The 18,038-nt window shown below is 45.9% G+C and overlaps 1 protein-coding gene across 6 annotated transcripts in view; it reads right to left on the bottom strand.

Moving 5' to 3' along the window:
• The window catches only part of PLXNC1 (plexin C1), a 161,266-nt gene that overhangs the window by 112,206 nt on the left and 31,022 nt on the right, over positions 1 to 18,038 (bottom strand). For all 6 annotated transcript variants that reach the window (XR_004031922.1, XR_004031921.1, XR_004031923.1 and 3 more), the window contains 2 exons: positions 15,965 to 16,099; positions 11,060 to 11,160 (listed from right to left, as the gene is read on the bottom strand). Coding sequence is in view for 3 of the 6 variants with exons in the window: in XM_003259494.3 (XP_003259542.2) it covers positions 11,060 to 11,160; positions 15,965 to 16,099 (236 nt within the window). In the remaining 3 variants the exon portion in view is untranslated. The remainder of the gene's footprint in view (positions 1 to 11,059; positions 11,161 to 15,964; positions 16,100 to 18,038) is intronic.

The following is an 18,038-nucleotide window of genomic DNA, read 5'->3' on the forward strand; positions in this document are numbered from 1 at the left end:
ATTCCATGGTGGAAGGGCAAGAAAGCACGAGAGAGAGAGAGAGAGAGAAGGGGGCCTAATGTATCATTTTATCAGGAACCCACTCCTGTGATAAGTAACCCACTCCTGCAATAACTAACCGACTCCTGTGATAATGTCATTAATCCATTCATGAGGACAGAGTCCTCATGACCTAATCACGCCCGAAAGGTTCCACCTCTCAAAACTGTTGCACTGGGGATTAAGTGTCCAATACATGAACTTTGGGGGATACATTCAAACCATAGCACATGGCAAAACGGACTCTGCAGATGTGAGTAAGTTGAGGATCTTAAAATGGGCAGATTATTTTGGATTATCTGGGTGGGCCCAGTGTAATCTGATGATGCCACACTGTTGGTTTTGAAGATGCAGGAAGGGACCATGAGCCAAGGAATGCTGGCTGCTTCCAAAAGCTGGAAAACGCAAAGAAGGGCCTCCAGAAGGAGCACAGCCCTGTCAATGCTTTGGTTTCAGCCCAGTGAAACCCATTGCAAGCTTGTGACCTCCAGAACTGTAAGATCACAAGTGCATGTTGTTTTAAGCTGCCAATTTTGTGGGAATTTGTTTCTGCAGCTGTGGGAAACTATACACAAGCTAAGGCTGTTCTCTATAAAGTGGGGATTGTAATAGTGATTACTTCATGGGGTACCAGGAGGACTAAATGGAACATGGCACAGAACGTGCAAGGTAGTGTCTAATGTATGATAAGCATATTCTTCTCCACCCATGCATGCTGTCTCCTAGCCAGGCCTGGACTCGAGGCAGGCTCCCTGTGGAAGGGGCACTGCAGCCGCCTTCTGAATGAGGAGCAGTCACATCCATCTGGACTTTTCTACTGCAAAGCCTTCCGTGACCCTGTGTTAGTCCATTTTTTGCATAGCTATGAAGAAATACCTGAGACTGGATAATTTATAAAGAAAAGGGGTTTAATTGGCTCATGATTTTACAGGCTGTACAGGAAGCATGGGTAATGTCTGCTCCTGGTGAGGGGCTCAGGAAGCTTCCAATCATGCTGGAAGCGAAGGAAGAACAGGTGTGTCACATGGCTAGGGTGGGAGCAAGAATGTGAGGGGGCAGGTGCCACACTCTCTTAAACAACCAGATCTCCTGTGAACTCAGAGTGAGAACCCACCCACTATTGCGGAAGACAGCACCAAGCCATTCATGAGGGATCCATTCCCATGACCCGACCCCGCCTAGCAGGCCCATCTCCAGTACTGGAGGTCACATTTCAACATGAGATTTGGAGGAGACAAAACATCTAAGCCCTATCATGCCCTCTCTGCTGTATGTAGCTCACCTCTCATGATGAAAGAACAGACTAACTCAGGCTACTGAAGAATATGGCCATAAATTACTGTGCACCATGGATTATATTGGTCAGGTTTCAGGGCAATCACAGTCCTGGTGGGAAGGGTCCCAGCAGGTTAATGATAGGCCTGGGGGGCTTGAGGAAGGAGTGGCACTTGGAGAAGAACCCTCAAGACAGGAGAGCAAGATAAAAAAAGGAGCTGGGATATGTCCACAAGCAACTCATGTAATTCTTTTCATTTGTTACTCTGGGGTGTTGGGTACAAATATGTTTAGCATTCAGATCGCAGTTTTCTCTCGTGTGTTAAAAATACCCTTCTGTTACTCCCAACCCTTCAGAAAGTCTGATAGGAAGACTGACCACAGGTCCCTGCTGTTAGGCGAGAAATGATCTCTTTCATGATCTCATGCGTGGAACAGCCTAACAGCAGCTGAAGACCTAAAAACAGCCACCAGGGGCTGCTTGAAGGTCTTCCAACTATCAACATGGAAGAAACATGTAGAAAAATATGGAGTGAATGTGAAATTTGTACAGATAATTGAAGGACGCATACAGATACCTTATAAGCAGCATGCCTGGGGGCCTTGCCTCCACCTGTGTATACCCTGTACGGGGTGGAGCACGAAGGGCTGGGAGGGTGAATGCAAGTGTGCTCTTTCCTGTAGGGCCCATTTTCTGAAGAGGACCCAGCCCTGATTCCATCGTGGCACTAAAACCAGAGCAAGTGGGGCCCCATGGATGCACTGGGAGACGTACTATTTCTCCCAATGGGGAGGTACATGAATTCGGAGAATAGCCACCAAGTAGCTGACTCAGGAAGAGATGTGACATAAACTCTCTCTTTACAAAACACACCAGAGGAAAGCGACCCAGGAAGTGTGGGGTGGGAGGCCGGGAGAGCCTTGGATTAACGTGGTTCATCTTCCACATTGCCAGCGGGATAATCTTTTTAAACCACAAATATGGCACTGGAAGGCCTCTGCTTAAAACCCTGTCATGAGTTCCCATCACCCGCTAGTAAGGTCCACCCTGAGAGCCCACCCAGCACCTCCACCCACTTCCTTCCTTCTACAGCCAGTGCATAGAACTCCGTCTGCCAGTCTCTCCACAGACCTCTTACTGCGCTGGTTCTTCTGCCTGAAATGCCTCCCAACCACTCTTCCTCTTGTGAAGGTCTACCCAGGCTTCAAGGCCAATGTTAAGGCCATCTCCTCGTTGAAGCCTTTCCCAACCTCAGGGACAAGTAATGACTGCCTCCTTGGGCTTCCACCAAATGACAGTTGACACAACTTCATTGCCTACCAGGAGCCAGGCACTGGGCCCACGATGATGTACATTATGTGATTTAATTCTCTCAGCAAACCTCTGAGGCAGGTATTATTATTATTATTATTATTATTATTACTATTGAGACAAGGTCTCATTCTGTCACCTAGGCTGGAGCACAGTGGTATAATCACGGCTCACTGAAGGCTCAACCTCCAACATTCAAATGATCCTCCCACCTCAGCCTCCCGAGTAGCTGGGACCACAGGCGTGTGCCACCACACCCAGCTCATTTTTGTATTTTTTATAGAGACAGGGTTTCACCATGTTGCCCAGGCTGGTCTTGAACTCCTGGGCTCAAGCAATCCACCCACCTTGGCCTCCCAAAGTGCCTGTAATCCCAGGATTATGTGCCTGTAATCCCAGCAATTTTTGCAATACCTGGCCAATTATAAATGCCACTTTACAGAAGAGTAGAAGTGGCAGAGATAAGAAATTGGCAAGTCACACAAAGCCCAGAATCTATCCAAAGCAAAATGCATTTGGGACCTGATATGGTTTGGATCTGTATCTCCACCCAAATCTCATGTTCAGTTGTAATCCTCAATGTTGGAAGTGGGGCCTGGTGAAAGGTGATTGGATCATGAGGGTGGGTCCTTCATGAATGGTTTACCACCATCTCCTCAGTGCTGTTTTCGTGATGGTAAGTGAGTTCTCTTGAGATCTGGTTGTTTAAAAGTGTGTGGTGCCTCCCCAACCCCCCTCTCCTCCTGCTCCAGCCATGTAAGACGTGCCCTGCTTTCCCTTCACCTTCTGCCATGATTGTAAGTTTCCTGAGGCCTCCCCAGAAGCTGAGCAGATGCCAGCATCGTGCTTCCTGTACAGCCAGCAGAACCATGAGCCAACTAACCTCTTTTCTTTATAAATTACCCAGTCTCAGGTATTTCATTATAGCAGTGCAAAAACAGACAAACACAGGACCTTTCCTCTGTCCTCATAGGCTGTCCTACCCATGTTGCCAGTGTGGAAGTCCGCCCCCTGCATTTCCCATGCAGCCCAAACAGGCTACTCCTTCTACACTCCCTACTCAGTAACCGACACCTCTGTCCATCTGGTCACCCCAGCCAGAAGCCTGCACTCCTTCCTCTGTAATCTGAGCACCAGCTTCAGTGCAATAACTCACCCCACTGCACACTCTGAGACTCAGGGCTGGTGTCTCTCAGAAGCCCTCCCACATTTGACTCAGGTGCCCATCTTTTGGGGTCTAACCTGGTGCCTAGCCCAGTGCCTGGGACACAGGAAGAATCAAGTGTACGTGTGGGTATCACTTGTTTGTTTTCTTCATGAAGACTGAGATCAAAGGAGAAAGGATACATCTTCCAGAAAAACAGTGGCCACCTTGAGATTTTATTTTTCATTTTGTGGCCCTATTTTTAGTGTGTCAGATTCAAAGGGGAATCTAATTAATCACTAAGCCCTGTCAATTCTATCTTTCAAATAGCTCTCTAATCCACCCACTTCCTTCCCTCACCACTACTATCACTCTAATTCAGTCCCTGGTCTCTTACTGGTTTACAGCCACCTGCTAACTGATCTGCCAGCTCTTCTCAGTCCCCTCCGGTCCACCTTGCACCCCAGAGTTCTCATTCTAAAACACTCACTTGATCTGGTCGCACTTTTAATTAAAGCCCTGCAATGGCTCCCCAAGATCCTTCCAACAAAATTCAAATGCTTTAATGTGACTTGCAGGACCCTCCCTGCATCTGCCTCTGCCTATCTTGCCACCCTCATCTCCCAACACCCCCCAGCTCTCCCGTATGCTCATCCACACTGAGCTTCAGGCCAAGCTCTCCTGGCCTTTGTACAGCCTGATCCCTACACCAGCTTCCCCTGCCTCATCTTTACCTAGCTGATATCCCCCTACCCTTCAGGTTCAGATTAGATATCCCTTCCTCCAGGAAGCCTTCCTTGACCTGTTAAGTTTGGGTTAGATATTTCTTATGTGCCCCCATGAAACCCTATACTTCCCCCATGCTAGCCCTTATGACACTCTATTCATTCATCTCCTTTACTTATTGATAAGAGTGGATTATTGTTCCCAATTCTTCAATCCATGCTGTACTAGAATGACACACCCACACTACATTTTTGCCAGGTCACTTTGCAGAATCTTCCACTAGAGTAGGTGGAATATATTTCCCTACTCCATGGATATAGGGCTTGGCCATGCAGCTTGCTTTATCAGTGGAATATTGGTCAGCATGATGTCAGCCAGGGCTTAGAACATGTTGTCTAGTTTAGCTTGGTCTCTCATGCTACTTCTATCTGCCTTAAGAGGAGCATGTACAGAATGAGAAACGTGGGAAACAGACCTGAACTCAACCTTCAGCTTGACATTGACCCCACCCTTCTTCCCATAGCTGACAGGCTGACCCATGAGCAAAAAAAAAAATGTAAATAAATGTTTGCTCTTTTAAACTACTAAGGATTTGGGGGTTGTTTGTTGTACAGCATTACTAGATCAGAAATCTACTGATACACATTATATCCCCTCATTAGACTGCAAGCTCTATAGAGACAAGAAAGAACCGTACCCTGAGCACTGAGCATAGGACTTAGCACACTGCTGTGCTTAAAAAATGTTTGTGATTGGATGTAGGATTGAATGAATGAATGTTGGCCATTGAAAAGTCTGCCTTCCCAGCTAGCATGCGAGTTCCTTAAAGCCAAGAATGGCATCTGATTTCTCTCAATACCACCTAGCTATCTCATGCCCCAGATTAGGCTCTCATTAGGTGTTCAATAAATATTTGTTGAAATTAAATAATTTTGGATTTTATGGGCTGGCTTGGGAATCAATCCTTAATTTATGACATTGTTTCTATGGGAAAATGCATTCTGCATGCCAAACAAACTTGCAAATGAACTTTTGGAACCTCACCCGTTCATTGGGTCGGGATTGCCAGTTTTGTGGAAATCCGTAACTGAACACATGTGCTATGCTTTGCAATATGGGAGAAACTGAGAAACTGCTTCCAAACCCAAGATATTCAGCCTGCAAAAATTCACTTTCCACCCACACAGACAAATTCAGCACAGGTTGGATCTGAGGTTCCAACAATAAAATACTAGACTTTTTAGAGCTCATTGTTTATCTAATTGCTTTTTATCTACTTATACTAGATGCCTATTCTCTTTTTTTTTTTTTTTTTTGAGACGGAGTTTCACTCTGTCACCCAGGCTGGATCTCGGCTCACTGCAACCTCCGTCTCCTGGGTTCAAGTGATTCTCCTGCCTCAGCCTCCCGTGTTGCTGGGATTACAGGCATGCACCACCACACCTGGCTAATTTTTGTATTTTTAGTAGAGACAGAGTTTCACCATGTTGGCCAGGCTGGTGTTGAACTCCTGATCTCAGGTGATCCACCTGCCTCAGCCTCCCAAAGTGCTGGGATTACAGGTGTGAGCCACCATGCCCAGTCTGGATGCCTATTCTTAACATCTGATCAGAAGGAAGTGAAGATAGTTTTCTTGCCTCTCCCCACCACTCCACTTTCTAGACATGTATGCAAGAAAACTCAACCTTCTCAACAGAGAAAATAAATTATTTGTCTAAATAAATCCATGACATTTAAAATAAACACAGTGGGATGCAAGAAAACATCCCCCTTTAGAATTCCTAATTTTGAATGGTACTGGGAGCTTCACATGAGTCACAGATATGAGATTTAGTTTCATTTCATTGTAGGCCAGAACCTAGGCTGTCTGAAACCACATGATCTGACATGGCTGTGAAGGGCCATCGCTCCATGACTTCAAAATGTCTTATAAGACTTAAGGCACAAGTCTTAACCTGCTATTGGTAGAGTCGACCAATCACTCAGCCTATCTCATTCATTTAACTTATGTTTTTCTGAGCACATTTCAATAAAGAGAGGTAGAGAAGTAAGGTCATTCCTAATAGTGATGGGCCATGAAGAAAATAAAACAGTAATGTCACTGTGAGTAAGGGGAGGCTACTGAACACTGGGTAGGCAGGTGCAGAGAGATGTGTGCTCTAGGACCAGACAGCCGAGGAAGAGTCTGCCATAGAAAGATGTGGGGAAGAATGCACTAGACTGAGGAAATAGCACATGCAAAAGCCCCGGGGCAGGAACACGTGCTTAGCATAGTCTTAAATCAGGATGTCTGGGGTTGAGTAAACAAAGGAGAGAATGGCGTGAGAGGTCAGAGAAGTGGTGAAAGGCCAGATCACAGAAAGCCTGGTATGCAGGCCCTGGCAGCAAGGGAATCAGACTGAGTTCTAAGATGGAAAGCCAGGAGAGGGTATTAAGCTGGGGAGTGACATAATCTGATTAGGATTTTAAATGAATCACTCTTCTTGGAGCACATTGGGATAGGGGTGAGGGAGCAAGAGCAGAAGCAGGCTTTTGGCCAGGCATGGTGGCCCACATCTCTAATTGTAACACTTTGGGAGGCCCAGGAAGGAGGATTGCTTGAGCCCAGGAGTTCAAGACCAGCCTGAGCAACATGGTGAAGCCCCATTTCTACAAAATACAAAAAAAAAAAAAACTGGGCATGGTGGTGCACAGCTGTGGTCCCAACTACTTGGGAGACTGCAGTGGAAGGATCACCTGAGCCTGGGGAGGTCTAGGCTTTAGTGAGCTGTGATTGCACCACTGCACTCCAGCCTGGGCGACAGGATGAGACTCTGTCTCAAAACAAACTAAAGACTATAACTCACAGCCAGTTATCAACAGAAGCCCCCATGTCTTCAACCTCTTCTCTGATTGTTCCTTTCCCCTTCTCAATATTACTGAAACCAGCTCTCCCTCAAGGCCACAGCTTCCCCAAGCCCCTCTCAAGGGAAGCTTCCTCTCCCTCATCTAGCTGTCCTACTTGTGTCTTGCAGCCTCTTCTGGAAGATCCTTCTTCTCTCTTTCCAACACTTTCTCCCCAGCTTCGAAGCCCACGCTGTCAGCTCAAACCACCCCAGGTCCCTCCTCATTGTGATCATTACAGACCACCCCAGCCCTGGCCACTTCCCTTCGTTCCTTGAATATGTAGCTCCTCACTCTCTTGGTGACTGCGATTTCCACACAGATGATGGAGCCATTTAGTACCCTGGTAACCACCTCAGTTCCTTGACCCCTCTCTGCCAATGATCTTGACAATCATATGGCAGACCCTGTCATTGCCAATAACTCCACCCCTCCATGACCTCAATATCAAGCCCCCACAGTCCAATAATTCCCCTTTCCAATTCTCTAGTTCCAACAATTTTTTTTTTTTTTTTGAGACAGGGTCTCACTTTGTCATCCAAGCTGGAAAGTAGAGGTGTGATCTCAGCTCACTGCAACTTCTGCCTCTGGGACTCAAGCAAGCCTCTCACCTTAACCTCCCGAGTAGCTGGGACCACAAGCACATACCACCACACCCAGCTAATGTTTGTATTTTTTGCATAGATGGGGTCTTTGCTATGTTGCCCAGGCAGGTCTCAAACTCTTGGGCTCAAGTGATCCACCTGCTTTGGCCTCCCAAAAAGCTGGGAATATAGGTGTGCGTCACCACGCCTGCCCCTAAAAATCTTTAAACTCAACCTCAACTTCCAACACAGACCCTGCTACCTTTTCACATCCCTACCCCCGTCAGGTCCTTACTTCCCTCCTTAGAGCCCAAGTGCCATCATCATATGAATCAACATCCATATCAATATCATCATCCATTCCTTACATGCTCCCACAGCTCTCTGGCCACTCTCTCCTTTCTTGATGTATTTTCTGGCAAAGCCCCCAAACTGGCTAAAGCCAACTTTTCTGAGTCTACAGCTATACCACCAAAGCTGAACGCAGCTTAAGAAGGACAACTCAAGTGGGCCCTAATGCTGCCTGGCAACCGCCCGATATTTCCCTTCTCTATTCTCTCTCCCAGTCTTCCAGTCCACTCCTTCTCTTTCTTTTCTCCTCAAACCTCCAGTGCTTCCTCCCTCACCTCATTCTCAATGGCCTTAGGCCACTGAAAATAATGTGAGCAATAGGAGAAGACACCACACAGGCCTCTGCCACCTCCCCATGCTCGGGCCCAGATTCCCTACCTTCCCTCCTATCACTGACGGTGAGGGGCCAGTGCTCCTGTCTGAGGCTGGCCTCCCTACTGGCACACCAAGTCATATTTTCTTCCACCTGCTGCAAGACAACACTCCACAACCCTTCTCTCTCCTGTATCATCCATTTCTCCTTTTCTTCTGGAATTTTCCCAGCAGTGCAGACATGCACTGTTATTTCATGCATCTTAAAAAGACAAAACTGGCTGGGCACAGTGGCTCACGGCTGTAATCCCAGCACTTTGGGAGGCTGCGGCAGGCGGATCACCTGAGGTCAGGAGTTCGAGACCACCCTGGCCAACATGGTGAAACCCCATCTCTACTAAAAATACAAAAATTAGTCAGACGTGGTGGCATGTACCAGTAATCCCAGCTACTCGGGAGGCTGAGGCAAGAGAATTGGCTTGAACCTGGGAGGTGGAGGTTGCAGTGAGCCAAGATCATGCCACTGCACTCCAGCCTGGGAGACAAAGCCAGAGTCCATCTCAAAAAAAAAAAAAAAGAAAAAGAAAAAGACAAAAAGACAAAATTCTTTGGACTCTAATTTCGTTTTCAGTGTCTGCTTCATTTTTTCAGCTGCCTTTCTCAGTAAAGCTTCTCTAAGCTGTCCGTGCTTAAGGTCTTATTTTCCCATTGTCTCTTGTGGATTTAGCACCGCTCCTAACAATGGCATTCCCAGCAGTCACCCATTGTCACCTGCTAAGTGCAATGGATCCATTCTTTTCTTCTGGTGCTTGACCTCTCCGCTGAATCTCACCCAGTGGATCACTTCCTCCTCCTTTCTTTCCTTGGCTTCCAGGAGACCACCCTCTCCAGTTCTTCCTCTTCCCCTTCTGACGGCTCCCTCCTTATTTCTTGTTCTGTTTCCCCTCCTTCTCCCCAACCCCTAAACACCACAGCCCCTCAATGCTCAGTTCTTAAACTTCTCTCCTCAATCAACACACACTCCTTCGTCTGGTCTTAAGGCTTCTCTAAGTACCATCTAAAATACTACCAACTCCCAAATTCATATCACCAGCTTGGACATCTCCCACAAGCTCCAGAGCTGAGCTTGTTAATACATTAGCCACTAGCTCCATGTGGCTAATCACCACCATCGTCGTCACCATTATCGAACTGACTCCTGTACACAGCTCTACAAATACAGACAGGGATGCTACATAAATGAATGGATCTAAAAGATTATAGCAAGACTGCTCAGTGAGTGTGCAACAAATAAATCCCGTTCGTGATCAGTGAATTATTCATGAGCATTTTTTCTGGCCCTTGCTTCGTTTGTCTGCCAGTGACTCTGACGGAAGCAGCCCGGTAAGGAAGCGTAGCAAATGGCAGGGGCAATTATTCCTCTTGCTGCAGCTCGGATTGCGCCTTCCCCCGTGAACTCTTAATTAATTCCATCCCCATATTTTTGATTTGTTTCCTAAACCTCTTGCTTGTATTGCATTTCCCCCTCTCCCTTCATTTCTCTTGGCTGCCTCCCCCTTCAGTCACCAATTCTCTTCCTCCTACTCTTTTCTACCCCCAAACTGTCCCCTGGTTCAGCCTTCAGCATCTCTCCACCTGCTCTGCTCTTTCTTATCCTTTTCACCTTTAAAAACTGAAAGCACCAAACTGACAGACACTGTTATGGTTTTTTTTCTCTCTCTCTCTCTCTCTTTCCTGCCTGAGCCGCAGCGAAGGCTCTCTCCTTTGCTTCTCCGGCAAGAGCCCCAGTACTGGGTTGCCATGGCGACGGCGAATCCAACCAGGCCGGGCCCAGCGACGCTAGGAAACTGCCATGGCGGGGAAGCCGCTCCGAGTCGCCCCTGAGCCTGGATGGGTCGTGAGCATCGTCATTCCAGACCAGGCTGGGCAGATTCTGCCCGGAGACTGAGATTGTACATCAGGCCCACAGCTGCTCGGCGCATTAGGAGACGGCGCCATCAATAACGAGGCTTCTGCGGAGCGAACAGAATACATGACATACGTGATGGGGATTCAACTGAAAAATTGTCAAACATCTCTATTCTTTTATCTTCTCGGAGCGGGGGGGGGCCTTTTTGCCTCTCTCTTGAGTCTTGGCGAATTCTGGAGAAAGTAAAAGCCAAACCTGCCTGCTCTCGCCCGTTCTCCTGAAGGCTGCACACCTGCCCCTCCCGCCCCCAGACTGGGGAGCCCCTGGGTCCAGTGATTGCATAGCACGGACGCTGCTGGAAACATCTTCGAGAATTCATTAGGATTGCACAACGAGATTTTAGTCGAGGAAGAGATCAGTTCCCTCAGGTCACTGGAATGGATCGTTAAAGTAGGGCAACAAGTGTTCTGCCGCATGACACTTTTTCGAAAATGCGAGTTGGTGAGAAAGAATTCAGGAGATACCTTTGTAGCGAATGGCACCAACCGCAGTGAGGGTCTGTGGCTGTTAAACACTCCGAACAGGATTTATGTTTATTGCAGTTTGCAACACGAATTCTCCTCACCTAAAAGGAAAGAGGACAACGGTTCAGATGGAATTATAAGCAACGGCAGGAAAACTATAACACCTTATCTAATGAAGGGCCAAAAAGAGCCTATTTATCAACTTGAACTCAGAACACCTCCATATTGGCACTGGGCAGTGGGTCTCAAGTTCTAGGACATGAAGTCGTTGTATCAGAATCACCTGGGGAGCTTTTGACAGTGCGTATTCCCAGGCCTCTGCCGCAGAGACTCTCGCTAAGTCTGGGGGCGGAGCCTACGAACGCGTATTTTTTCATTTAAAAGATTTTTTTCTTAAAGACACAGGGTCTCACTATGTTGCCCAGCTCGTTTTGAACTTCTGGGCTCAAAGCACTCCTCCCAAAAGTGCTGAGGTTGCAGGCGTGCACCACTGTGTCTGGCCAGGAATCTGTATTTTAAGAGCTCTCTCAGAGCTGCGTGAGTCTGACACGCAGTTGGGTTTCCGATCTGCTAATGATGATTTCCATACGGATCATGGAATCAGGTTGCCTGGTTTTCATACAGAGACAGTCCATGTGTGGCCAATGGCATTTTGGAAATGAGCATTAGGGAATAGCAAAGGCTCTGCCCCAGGAGTGTCAGCAGGAGGTTGGCACTCAATGTGGAAATGAGGAGGACCAGGGACCAGGCCCTCCCACACCCCTGCCAGGGACAGCGCCGTCACCTCAGCTCCTGGCTTGTTTTGCTCACACCCCTCCAATGGAGTTGAAAATAAAAGAAACGGGGAGTAGTCAAATCATTTCCCCGTCCCTAGAGCTGCCTCTTGCCATTGTCAGGAAACAGCAGCCCACAAAGAGGGCACCCCAGCTGGGCAGACCCAGACATCTAGGCAGCCAGTCAGAGCCTCCAAGTAGGGCAGTGAGAGGCAGGGAGTAACTGAGCATCACACAGAGCACTTTCTGCAGGCAAAACCACACAGCAGGTAGTAAGGGAACTTGGGGAACTCATTATGCCAGGAAGTTGTACATGCTAGACAGTGTAAATAACTTCTTTAGCAGGTTAGAGAAATAAAGAGTTCTACAAGGGAGCTCTCTATCTTTCTCTATTTTGTGAGGAAAACAGGGACTATCTTGAGGTGGATCCTTCAGTTCCAAGTTGACCTCATGGAGGATAACCACGCCCTTCCATTTCATAGTCCCCAACACTGCTGACAGATGCAGCCGGCAGCCCGTGATCCTGAGCCAGAATTAGCCAGAATGGAGGTATTTCCTTGTAGTTCACAAATGCCTCTGTAACACTGACGGATTTTAATAAGTGTCATGCAATCTCTCTAACCTTGTTTCCTCATCTGTAAAATAGATCACGACTTCATGGGGTTATTATGAACTATTGTCTGACAGGTACTAAATGTTCAATAAGTATTGGTTACTGCTATTATGCAGGAAAAGGGTTCCATGATCCAGCAAACATAAAACCTTAGACTGAAAAAGCGAAACAGGTTTCCTTACCACAGGGCTTCTCAGAGCCTTTGAATATGCTGAGCCTTACGGTATTCCAGGAGGGGTATAGTAAGTAACAGCTGGTTCTGGGACCACTTTTGCTCAGAACATTCTGTGGAATATGGGTCTCCAGAACATTCTCTGAGAACTATTAATCAGTCTATTTAAACACACAAATATAACTCTGTATAAGAGGGAGGACACTGGCCGGGCGTGGTGGCTCACACCTGTAATCCCAGCACTTTGGGAGGCTGAGGCGGACAGATCACTTCAGGCCTGGAGTTCAAGACCAGTCTGGCCAACTCTGTCTCTACTAAAAATACAAAATTTAGCTGGGCATAGTGGTAGGTGCCTGTAATCCCAGCTAGTCGGGAGGCTGAGGCAGGAGAATCCCTTGAACTCAGGAGGTGGAGGTTGCAGTGAGCCAAGATCATACCACTGCACTCCAGCCTGGGCGACAGAGTGAGGCTCTGTTTCAAAAAAAAATGAGAGAGGGCCAGGTGAGGTGGCTCACGCCTATAATCCCAGCACTTTGGGAGGCCGAGGTGGGTGGATCACCTGAGGTCAGGAGTTCGAGACCACCCTGACCAGTATAGTGAAACCCCGTCTCTATTAAAAAAAAAAAAAAAATACAAAAATTAGCCGGGCATGGTAGCGTGTGACTGTAGTCCCAGCTACTAGGGAAGCTGAGACAGGAGAATTGCTTGAACCCGTGGAGGTGTAGATTGCAGTGAGCTGAGATTGCACCACTGCACTCCAGGCTGGGTGACAGAGCAAGACTCCATCAAAAAAAAAAAAAAAAGAGAGAGAGACAGGACACTAAAAATACTACATTAGACCTGCTCTCTAATTTAATAACAGACCGTAGTAACTATTCCACATCAATGCATAGATCTCCATATGATTATTTTTAGCGGCCCCATATCATACCGTTTTATGGATATCCCAGTTTGGCTGTTCTTATCTCCCCAAGAGCCTTCCTTGGACTTTGTCTCTTTAGGGGTTATATTTGCTCGGCCAGAGTTCAAATAGTAGGATCTCTAGCAGTAATCCTCAGTGAAGAATGCAGGGCTAACCAGCTTTGATGCCCAGTCAAAAACTCTCCCCAGGACTTCAGGCTTTGAATGACCAGAGGCTATAACTTTTTGCTTTCTAGAAAGTGGGAACCCATCAACTACTGGTGGCTTTTCATAGTGGTTCCCAGCCTAGGGTCCTGAGTTCTGGGGTTCCATTACTATCCATGAAGGAAGTAATGGGGGCTTATGAGCTATTTGCAATATTTCAAGAAGCAGAATGGAAAAACATGCACGGATTAAGGAAGATATCAAGTTTCTTTGCTTTGGGTTGGAATTTTATCAGCTCCATGTGGGAGCACAGTCAGTACTCTGACCGGCAGTTTTGAGATGCCCTTGATAAATAAACCCTGGGAATGGGAACTGTTACTTAGTATGTGCAGTTTGTTGGGTAGACAAAAGTCTTTCAAAGATGGGATCCTCAGGGGAGAAACATAATACAAAGTGTCTGAATGGTGAAGCAAATTGGCACAGGAGATTCTATATGGTGAAGGACTGGTTTACAAGCTCTGTGGGAAGATGTGGCCATCTCAATGCGGTCATTTTGATATCACTGACTTTTCAATGTGCAAAGAACAGTATCATCTTTATAAGAATACCAGAAACTACAAATTGCTTGCACATCTTATCTGTGACTCAAAAAGCACATGTAGATTGCTGTCATTGCTATTCTCCTTAGAATGACTGAAAAGAATGGAAAACCAGGGTTGGGCTGAGAGTATCTGTTACATCCATTATATAATTATGTAAGTCTCAATTATCTTCTTTGCACTTTCCATGTTCAAATGGTCATAGGTCAAAACCACTGAGCCAGGGAATGTCCAGTTTTCACAAATTTTGGATTTAACATCATTTATCACAGGCTTTAGAATCAGAGTTGAGTTTTTGTCCTAGCTCTGCAAAGGCTAACCTTTAGATAGATAGATAGATAGATAGATAGATAGATAGATAGATAGATAGATCGATTGATCGATAGACAGATAGGTAGATAGATATAGATATTCTTGAACAAGTTATTTAACCTCTCGAAGTCTTAGATTCTTCACATAAAATAAATAACACATTTCTTTTTATTAAATTAATAACACATTTCTTTTTCTTCTTCTTTTTTTTTTTCTTTTTTGAGATAGAGTCTCACTCTGTTGCCCAGGCTGGGATGCAGTGGTGTGATGTCAGCTCACTGCAAACTCCATCTCCTGGTTTCAAGTGATTCTTGTTCTTCAGCCTCCCAAGTAGCTGGGATTATAGGCATGTGCCACCACACCCAACTAATTGTTTGTATTTTTAGTGGAGATGGGGTTTCATCATGTTGCCCAGGCTGGTCTGGAACTTCTCAACTCAGGTGATCCCCGCCTTAGCTTCCCAAAGTGCTAGGATTATAGGCGTGAGCCACCATGCCCAGCCCATTTTTTTTTTTTTTTTTTTTTTTTTGAGACGGGGTCTTGCTCTGTCACCCAGGCTAGGGTACAGAGGTTCGATCATGGCTCACTGCAGCCTTAAACTCCTGGCCTCAAGTGATCCTCCCGCCTCAGCCTCCCAAAGTGCTGGGATGACAGGCGTGAGCCACCATGCCCGATCAGTGACACATGTCATTAACACTGTTTTCTACACTTGTGTGTATGTGTATGTACACAATTCTATGCATCTAGACAGAGATCGTGCAAAGAATAGTGACTAATGCATAGTAGAGACTCTTTAACAATTAGTTTCTTTTCCCCTTCCCTTGCCAAGAACAGCACTTGGTAAAGATGAAGAAAATATAAAAATATATTACTTTTATTTCAGTAAGCAGAAGCAAAAGAAAAGCCAAAACAGCAAGATAAATGAAGAGGGGGAAGGTGAGTACCATATATTTCCTGGTTCATGAATGTGTATGAGGCTGTGGCCTGATATTAACCCCAAATTCCAAAGCCAGTCCCATTGGGTATATTCATAAATGCATCTAACCGTTTAGTGCCCACACAATAAATGTGTAAATTCAGTTACCTTGCTGATTATGCGCCCATTTGCAAGCACGCCCTCCTCTGAAAAACTTGGCACTGGAAATATAGCCAATAATAAAATTGTCTAAATAGATAATATTTCTTGCTTACTTACTGACAGTCAGTAAGGTTTTTAATTCCGTGCCTGTGAACCACTGCGGAGGTCTCCTCGAAGCCTGGGGCACTGCTTAAACTCTGTAGTTCAAAGTAAAAGCTTTGCTACTAGATAATGACATCAATTAAACCATTTTTATTCATAAATCAGAAGCAATAACTAGTATTTCTACCTACCTCTTTCCCAGCTGTTAGATAAATGTAGATATTCTTCACAGGATCAGGAACGAGTTTGTAGAAAACAGGTGTCTCTTCTTTAATTTCATAGATAACCTCTGGACAATTTGAAGTCAAATTCTCACCAAGAATAACCTATTTTTTTTTTCAAAAAGAGAAACATGATTTCTATTTAATACTTTTTTTTTTTTTTTTTTTTTTTGAGATGGAGTCTCGCTCCCGCCAGGCTGGAGTGCAGTGGCATGATCTTGGCTCACTGCAACCTCCGCCTCCCAGGTTCAAGCGATTCCACTGCCTCAGCCTCCCGAGTAGCTGGGACTATAGATGCACCACGCCCGGCTAATTTTTTTTAGTAGAGATGGGGTTTCACTAGGTTGGCCAGGATGGTCTTGATCTCCTGACCTCGTGATCCACCCGCCTCGGCCTCCCAAAATGCTGGGATAACAGGCATGAGCCACCACACCCGGCCTATATTCAATACTTTCAATAGCAGGGTGGCAAAAATTGTAGCTTAATCATAAAGCTGCATCCTTTTTCACTCACTACAAATACTGCCTAAGGTACCATGCTCCTTAATCATCCTCCCATATCTCAGTCCTCAACAAGGCTGGTAATAACAAGCATAATATTTCTTCTTTTGTAAGGGCAAAGTCACCAAAAATGAACAAACAAAAATGCCGCTCTTCAGGGCTGGGGTAGTATCCTCATATGTGGAAGCTGGCTGACCACAATTTCTGACCCTGTCTGGCCCTATAGGAAGCCACAAGTGACAGCTTCATTAGTGCTGTCTCAAGAGAGACTGGAAATTAAAGGAAGTAGCTCCTACATGTATTTGCACAGGATACTCTGATAATCATACAGTTAGAAGTGACCCAGATTAACTTGGCAGATACAGACAAGTAGGTTTGTGTTCACATATAAAATATACACAAGTGTGACTCAGTACTCAGTGGTTTTGAAATTGGACACACCTGAGCTTCATCCAGCTTCAGTCAACAAACACCTACCCAACACCCATTATGTACCCAGCACTGTTCTGGGTGTTTGAAAAATGGCAGTGAACAAAATGCGGAAGGGAGAGCTCCTGACCTCATAGAACTTACATTCTTGTGTGTGTGTGGTGGGGTGAGTAACAGCAGACTATTAATAAGAAAAAAAGTAAATTATAAAATATAGTGGGGTCAGGGGTTAAGAGAATATATGTTCAGGGTAGGTGTCACTGAAAAGGTGATATTTATTTAGACTTGCAGGAGATGAGTTATTTTCATACTTGAATGAAACATGTTCTTAAAAGCAGCCCTGCCAGTGTAAAGAAACTAAAATGGGAGGAGGCCAGGGTGGCTTCAGTGGAGAGAGGTAGAGGAGTGAACAGTAAGATAGTAAGATAACAGGGGAAGGATAATCAATGGTCTTGTGGGCCTGTGTAAAGAGCCTGCCTTTTACTGTAGATGAGAGAGAGGAGGCCATGGCAGGGCTTTGAGTCGAGGAGCAAGAGGAGATGGTGAGAAGGCAGGGTTTGAAGTATGGGTATGAAGACCCATCGGGAGACTCTAAACCCATAGTGCTAGAGAAGTATAATGGTGGCGTAAGCTTGAGTTTGCATCCTGCCTCCATCCTTCAAGTAGCTGCACTACTTTGAACTGGTAACTTAATCTCCCTAGGCATCAATTTCCTCATCTCTAAAATGGGGCTAACAGTGCCTTCCTTATTACAGTTTTGTAAGGATCAAATAAGAACTATGAAAGATGCTTAGCACATAATCAATAGTCAATAGATAATAATCTGTTACTAGATTGCAAGCTCCTTTTGGGCAGGGACCATGTCATTTTTTTTTTTTTTTTTTTTTGAGATGGAGTCTTACTCAGTTGCCCAGACTGGAGTGCAGTGGTGCGATCTTGGCTCACTGCAACCTCCGCTTCCCAGGTTCAAGCCATTCTCTTGCCTCAGCCTCCTGAATAGCTGGGACTACAGACATGCACCACCACACCCAGCTAATTTTTGTAGTTTTAGTAGAGACAGGGTTTCACCATGTTGGCCAGGCTGGTCTCGAACTCCTGACCTGAGGTGATCCACC

This window comes from Nomascus leucogenys, chromosome 10, assembly GCF_006542625.1.
Source record: "Nomascus leucogenys isolate Asia chromosome 10, Asia_NLE_v1, whole genome shotgun sequence".
Classification (NCBI taxonomy): domain Eukaryota; kingdom Metazoa; phylum Chordata; class Mammalia; order Primates; family Hylobatidae; genus Nomascus; species Nomascus leucogenys.